General features: G+C 55.7%; 1 protein-coding gene across 1 annotated transcript in view; it reads left to right on the top strand.

Annotated features, from left to right (window-relative positions):
* Wscd2 (WSC domain containing 2) overlaps positions 1-7,630 on the top strand; it is a 28,136-nt gene that overhangs the window by 12,396 nt on the left and 8,110 nt on the right. Inside the window, exons 4-7 of the mRNA XM_013014283.1 lie at positions 1,171-1,292; positions 1,686-1,860; positions 2,968-3,132; positions 3,920-4,120. Coding sequence (XP_012869737.1) covers positions 1,171-1,292; positions 1,686-1,860; positions 2,968-3,132; positions 3,920-4,120 — 663 coding nt within the window. The remainder of the gene's footprint in view (positions 1-1,170; positions 1,293-1,685; positions 1,861-2,967; positions 3,133-3,919; positions 4,121-7,630) is intronic.

The following is a 7,630-nucleotide window of genomic DNA, read 5'->3' on the forward strand; positions in this document are numbered from 1 at the left end:
CCCTTCCCCGAAGTTCTTTTTTTTTTGATTGTGATTAAGTGATTACATAGTTTCTAAGTCACAAGTTCATTCTAACTTTCCTGGAACAAATTGTCTATCACAGTCTGTAATATATAACAGTGTTCACATGTTATACACCATACATGTGGGTCTTACAATTTTTACTTGAGGATGTGACCTTACTACCTCCTTCCACACAAATGGGATGGAAGACAGGTGTCACCATGCCCGATTTGTTTATTGAGATGGGGCAGGTGGTCTCCATACATTTTCATCCTGTCTTCAAACTGCCGCCTTCCCATCTCTCCAGTTTCTCTGTACCTGGGATGACAGGTGTGCCCTGCCGCGCCAGGACTCTGAATTTTATTATTTCATACAGAACTTCATGGGCTCTTCCTTCTGTGTGGGACCGGTGACAGAAGGACTGTGTTCCTGTGTCCTAGAAGGGGGATGGTAAAAAGCCTTTGCCCGAGTGGGTGGGGGCTGAGGTCAGGCGGGCCTTGCTTTATGCACCTCTTTTCTGGCTGTGTCACTGTGGCCACATGCTTGGTTCTCTCCAAGCCTCAGCTGAAACATGGGGACAATGCTCCCACCCTGCCTGTCCCACAGGGATTCTCTGAGAAGCTAAGTCATGCTGTTCAACCTCCAACGGTCTGAGGGAGCCTTAGGTGATGTCTAAAATTAGCCAGCCTGAGTGCTTCTCAGATGGTGAGGGCCTTTGTGTAATCCAGGCCCTGACTGCGGGGAGGGGACAGGAATCCACTGAAGAGACAGCAGTGACCTCTGAACTTCCTGTGCTTGCTGCTGCTGTGCAGCTGGGGGTTTGCAGACTGAATTGTCTTAAAGTCTTCACACAGCGTCCTGTGCAAACTGCAGGTTTGGTGCCAGGCAGGGAGAGAGTCCCCAGGCCCAGGATGGGAGGGGTAGCCAGGCCCTTTGCAGTTGGGGGACTGGGCCCTTTGCTCCCTCCCGTCCTCAGGTGCTCAGAATCGATGGGTCTTTCCCTGGTGGACACAGATACCACCAAAGGAAAGGGGCTGGCGTGGCCCGGGGTCCCCTGCATCTGCTTTGCTTTGGCTCGCTGTGCGACCGTGGGCAAATCTCTTGCCTTCTCTGAGCTTCTGCTCATCCGTCTCCTGCATCTCGCGGTCCTTTCCCCTCTGGCTTCAGATGGCAGTGCGGTGTTCCGGGGCTGCTTCCGCCGGCCTGACAACCTCTCCCTGGCTTTGCCTGTGACTGTGGCCATGTCCAACATGTCGGTGGACAAGTGCGTGGATCTCTGCACGGAGAAGGTGCGCCTGGGGGGCCGGGAGGGGTCCCCCTCACCGCCCTGGGGTGGAGGGAAGGCGGCATGGGGCCGAGAGGCTGGGTGGGGATGGACGGTTGAGGGCCTGGGCTGTAGTGGACGGCGGGGGGCGGAGCTATGTAGGCAGACATCACTGCCAAGACTGAATGACGGCTGCTGGGCACCAGGCTTGGGTGGGCAAGAGCCTGTCTCCTCCCATAATGAGGACGTGTCCAGGGGCTCCGGGGTACCCCACGGCCGCCCAGGTCGAGGGCTGCTCCAGCCCTTGATCCTCTGGCTCACGTAGCGTCTGCTACTCGGGAGGCTGAGGTCTGAGGATCGAGGCTCAGAGCCGCAGCGTGCGGGCCGGGGCTGACTCCTTCCCTCCCTGCACCCTCAGGAGTTTCCCCTGGCGGCTCTGGCGGGCACCGCCTGCCACTGTGGGTTTCCCACCACGCGATTCCCCCTGCACGAGAGAGAGGATGAGCAGCTGTGTGCGCAGCGGTGCGGCGCCGAGGAGTTTGAGAGCTGCGGGACGCCCAGCTACTTCATCGTGTACCAGACCCAGGTCCAAGGTCAGCCAGGGCCGCCAGCGTGCCTCAGCACCCCCCCAGACCGGGCCCCGCCCGGAGGGGACGCCCCGCCACCCCACCTCCGCGCCTCAGTTTCTCCATCTGTACAATGAAGCTGTAGGTTGTCGACTTCAGAATTCCCGGTTTGAGAACGGTGTAAATGTACCGTTCACTTTCATCCCTCTCTCCCTGAGTCCCATCTTTCCCTCCTGTCCGTCTTCCTTTCTTTCTACACTGCAAAGTAGAGTGGCTCAGCCACCATCACACAGCTAGGAGAGGGCAGAGGTGAGATTCGAACCCAGGCAATTAGGGAGGTTCTCAAGACTGAACTTCTTTTTTCCCCTGGTTGTGGGGCTTGAACTCAGGACCTGGGGGCTGTCCCTCAGCCTCTTTGTGCTCAAGGCAAGCGCTCTACCACTTGAGCCACAGCATCACTTCCAATTTTTGAGTAGTTCATTGGCGATCAGAGTCTCACCAGGACTCTTCTGCCAGGGCTGGCTTCAAACTGCGATCCTCAGATCTCGGCCTCTTGAGTGGCCAGGATGGCAGGCGTGAGCCACAGGTGCCTGGTATCAAGCACAGCTTCTCCGCAGATGTTGCAAATGCTTCGCATTCATTGTCCTGCTTAGTGAATCCTGGTTGGTGCCTTGGCTATGTTGTATAAATGGGAAACTGAGGCTCAATGGGCAGAAGTGTGTTACCTCCAAGGTGGAAGCCAGGGAGGCGACCACCAGTACAGTCCGGTTAGACGTAGGTGGCGTTAGAACCAAATAAACGTGCTCTTCAGGGACTGGATCAACTCTGCCTCAGCGCTGGCCTTGGCCTTCTAGGGTAGAAGTTGGGAAAGGGGCAGGGGGTGAGTGGGAAAGCGTTGCTCTGCTGGGGGAAACCGAGGCTGGGGAGAACACTCATCCCTGCTCCTCCCTGACTTTTACTGAATCGGCAGCACAGTGCTCCTGTCTCATACGAATCTCACTCAATCCTGGGAGGGAGGGAGAGCAAGGAAATAACTCTCCCACTGCTGTTCACACAGCTGGAGGACCCTGATCTGGTCCCTCCTGCCTGTGTGTGGCTGACCCCGGCCTGTCCCCCGCCCCCCACGCTTCCCAGACAACCGGTGCATGGACAGAAGATTCCTGCCCGCCAAATCCAAGCAGCTCATCGCTCTGGCCAGCTTCCCGGGTGCGGGCAACACGTGGGCCCGCCACCTCATCGAGCTGGCCACCGGCTTCTACACCGGCAGCTACTACTTCGACGGCTCCTTATACAATAAAGGTAAGGGACGGGACAGAGGGCCAGGCTGGGCTGAGGGACGGCCTGCGGGAATACCCCCGCCCGCCCCCAGCTCCTGCTAGGGCCAGGGTCTGAGTCCTACCTTGCTTGCTTTTATACCTGACGACCATTGCCTGCACCTCGTGTTTTGGCCCCTGGGCTGCATCGGCTCGGGGTACCTGGCGATTTCGCCAGCACCCAGCATGCACCCAGCATTGGTCGCACGCAGGCCAGCCCCCCCCACGACCCCAGGCCTCCACCAGGGCGTGTGCCCTGCATCTAGCAGGTACTCAGTGATGCACGAGTGGATAACAAAGCCCCCCAGCACTCCCGGGGAGAGTGGATAAGTGAGCTCCCCAGCACTCCCGGGGAGAGAGGATAACCGAGCTCCCCAGCACTCCCGGGGAGAGTAGATAACCGAGCTCCCCAGCACTCCCGGGGAGAGAGGATAACCGAGCTCCCCAGCACTCCCGGGGAGAGAGGATAACCGAGCTCCCAGCACCCCGGGGAGAGTAGATAACCGAGCTCCCCAGCACTCCCGGGGAGAGAGGATAACCGAGCTCCCCAGCACTCCCGGGGAGAGAGGATAACCGAGCTCCCAGCACTCCCGGGGAGAGAGGATAACCGAGCTCCCCAGCACTCCCGGGGAGAGAGGATAACCGAGCTCCCCAGCACTCCCGGGGAGAGAGGATAACCGAGCTCCCAGCACTCCCGGGCATCGCGGAGGGTCAGGGCCTCCTGCCCCCCCCGCCCCCCGCCCCCCTAACCTCTGCCCTGGGGTCCCGGGCAGGGTTCAAAGGTGAGCGGGACCACTGGCGAAGCGGGCGGACCATCTGCATCAAGACGCACGAGAGCGGGCAGAAGGAGATCGAGGCCTTCGACGCGGCCATCCTGCTCATCCGCAACCCCTACAAGGCGCTCATGGCCGAGTTCAACCGCAAGTACGGCGGCCATATTGGCTTCGCCGCGCACGCGCACTGGAAGGGCAAAGGTAGGGCTTGGTGGGCGTGGCTGGTGCGTCGGAGGCGGGGCTTGCGGGGCAGGGCTTTGGGTGGGCGGGGCTTCTGCAAAGGGGTGGCTGGAGGGGGGATGCAGGGGGCCGGCGGGGCTGTCACCACATCCAGCAGCATCAGTCCCCGGCATGGCGCAGGGTCCAGGATGGAGAGGGAGGCCCAGCCTCTCATCCTCCCTGAGCTGAGATCCACCCTCCCCATAAGAAGGGACTGTAAGCCTGCAGAGGGGCCAGGGAATTCAAGATCTTGACTCGGCCTCCTGAGAGCTGGGATTATAGCCATGCACCACCATGCCTGGCAAGGGTAAACTTCTTCACCCTCACAAGAATGATACCTCTTAATAGTTGGGCAAAACCAAAGTCATCCTATCTTGCCCTTGGCCCTTCCCAATGAGAGCTGAGTTGAAGCTCCCCCCTCACCCCTCCACACACACACACACACACACACACACACACACACACACACACACGGTTCTATCACATTAGTTTTATGACCTCCCTGGAGGAAGTCCAAAGCAAAATTTTATGTTATATGATTACACAAGGTGAATTGTTCTGGATCTGTTTAATGAAATAGATACCGTGTGTAATGATTCCGTGGGGGAATGAGGGACAGTGAGGCCATTAATCGGGCTCGGGTTCTTCCTGTCCCTGAGAATCTGGAGCGGAGGCAGGCCAGCCTGCACACAGCCAGCCGGGCACTCCCGTGGGCCAGTTCCTGGAGGATCCGGCACGCATGACCGATGTTCTGTGGCTCGGTGTGCCTCTGTTACCGGATCTGAGGCACTGATCGATTCCCCGGAAGCCTGAGCTAATTGCGGGCTTTTGTGTTCATTTTTATTCTTCTTTCCAATGAGGTAATTTCAGCAGCTTGGTTATATGGGGGTGGGGGCGTAGGCAAACACCTGCGGCTAAAACAGCTTGGAAGTCTGTTTTGTGAGGGGCTCCGGCACCGCTGATGGGGTGCGTGGAGCGTCTCAGGAGAGGCTGGGGACCCGCATGGGCCTGAAGCATTATCAAAGTGACAGTCATTCATCCAGCCGCTTCCAGGCTCTATGCCAGGATCGCCACACCCAACCTGCACAGCACAACCCCCAGGCATCCGAAGGAGAGGGACCTGGATAGGTTTTCCACTTGCCCATAGGCAAACTGAGTCTCAGCAACATCAAATGGTGGGGTTTTGAACCCCCACCATCGGACTGCAGAGTCATCATCTAGGAACATCTACCCAGGAGGTGGAGATTGGATAGGTCACTGTTCAAGGGCAACTTGTTCAAAAAGTTATTAGCAAGACCTCCATCTCAATCACCAAGTTGGGGATAGTAGTGACATCTTGTGAAGCATACACAAGAGGATCACAGTCCAAGCCAGTCCAGGCCCAAAACATCAGACACTTCCCCCACCCCCCCCAAAGTGCAAGACTATCTGAAAAATAATTAAAGCCATAAAGGGCTGGGGGTATGACTCCAACGGCAGAGCACCCACCTAGCAAGCAAGCATGAGGTCCTAAGTTCAAACTCCTGTACCATCAAAACATAAAAAAAGGTAGGCACAATCCAGGAACCAGTGGCTCACACTTGTAATCCCCACTATTATGGAGGTTGAGATCTGAGGATCATGGATTGAAGCCAGCCTAGGCAGGAAAGCCCATGAGACTCTTATCTCCAATTAACCAACACCGAGCCAGGGATATAGCTGTGGTACTAGTGGTCAATTGCTAGCCTTGAGAAAAACAAAAACTCAAGAAGCCCTTCCTAGTTCCTGAGTTCAAGCCTGGTACCAAACAGGTAGGGGGGGTGGAGGCACAGAAATTGGATCAAGTGTTTGTTTGGGACCTCATTTTGTAGCTAGGACTGGCCTTGAACTCATGTTGTCTTAAACTCAATCCTCTTTACCTCTGTTTCCCAAGTGCAGGATTATAAGTATGCACCACCATACTTGTCTGGATCAGAGGCCCTTAGAGGGTTATTGGGAAACTAGGAGCCCTGCCCGGTCTGCGGTAGACATGGCAGTGGGTTTGTACTCTGTCTTGGACACCCACCGTGAGCTTTAGGGAAGCTACTCTATGTCTGTGAACCTCAGTCTCCCTGTCAGAAACACGGGGTGGGAATTCTTCCTCACTGGGTGAGACTCCACGTAAAGTGCTCCGCATACCACAAACACCCAGCAGATGCCCCCACAGGCAACGGGGTACCAGCCTTCTATTGAGGAATCCCGGCCTGCACCCGAGGCCCCGGGCAGCTGGAGCTACCCCAGGGACCCTAGCCACCCGACGCACGGACTCTCGAGCGCCACCTAGCGCCCCTTCCTCCCAGAGGTCAGGAGCGGCCACCATCTTGGTCACTTGGGCTTTTCCCTGGGACCACACAGCTGTCCTGAATCCCAGGGGGTGCCACAAAGTGACAGAGGAGGGGGAGAAATTCTGGAAAGATCCTGTGGCTCTCCACCTGTTCTAAGAACGTGGGCCCATCGAGTCCGATCCATAACGCCATTTGAGAATTAAAAATAATAATAACTTTGTCACCAGCATCAACATTTCCCCAGCAGCTTTGGGGTCCCAGGGGGCTCTGGGGGAGCAGGGGTCTCAGCAAGGGGCAGGAACCTGAGCTGGTGTTTCAGTCTGGCAGCTGGGAATTTCAGTTCAGTGTCCCTTCACAGAGCCCCTGTTGTTTGCAAAGTGATGAGGGCTGGGGAGGGTGACACTGTGTGGCTTCCAGGGTGTCACTTGGTCTGTCTGTCTGCTTGCTGGTGAGGAAGGACCAGCAGTCCCTTCACTTCAGGGTAGTTGAGATTGAAGGAGATAATTTGCCTCCGTCATCCAACAAAGAATTAGGACTGCTTTGTTTTTGATGGTACTGGGGTTTGAACTCAGGACTTTGGTACTTGCCAGGCAGGTGCACAGACGCCCTACCACTTGAGCTACACTGCCAGGCCTTTTTTGCTTTTTATTTTGAGCTGGTTAGAGTAGCCTGTATATGTTAGGGTACCATATATTTTTCTGTTAGGGTAGCACACATTTCTATGTTGGGGTACCACATATTTCTTTGTTAGGATGGGGTATATTTCTATGCTAGGGTACCATATGTTGAGTACCATATAGTTCCATGTTGGGGTACCATATATTTCTGTTGGGGTACCATATATTTCTGTTAGAGTACCATGTGTTTTTATATTAGAGTACCATACATCTCTATGTTGAGTACCATATAACTCCATGTTGGGGTGCCATATATTTATGTTGGGGTACCATACATTTCAATCTATACATATATAGATAGATAGATGGATCCTGGGATCCATACATTTCTGGGTTGGAGTACCATGTATTTCCATGTTGGGGTACCACACATAGCTATGCTAGGGTACCATACATTTCTGTGTTGGGTACCGTCAGTTCCATGTTGGGCTACCATGTATGTATGTCGGGGTCCCATATATTTCCACATTGGGGTGCCCTATGGGTGGCGCCCACTTCCGTATGAGAGGACA

Source organism: Dipodomys ordii, unplaced genomic scaffold (assembly GCF_000151885.1).
Source record: "Dipodomys ordii isolate 6190 unplaced genomic scaffold, Dord_2.0 Scaffold23, whole genome shotgun sequence".
Taxonomy (NCBI): domain Eukaryota; kingdom Metazoa; phylum Chordata; class Mammalia; order Rodentia; family Heteromyidae; genus Dipodomys; species Dipodomys ordii.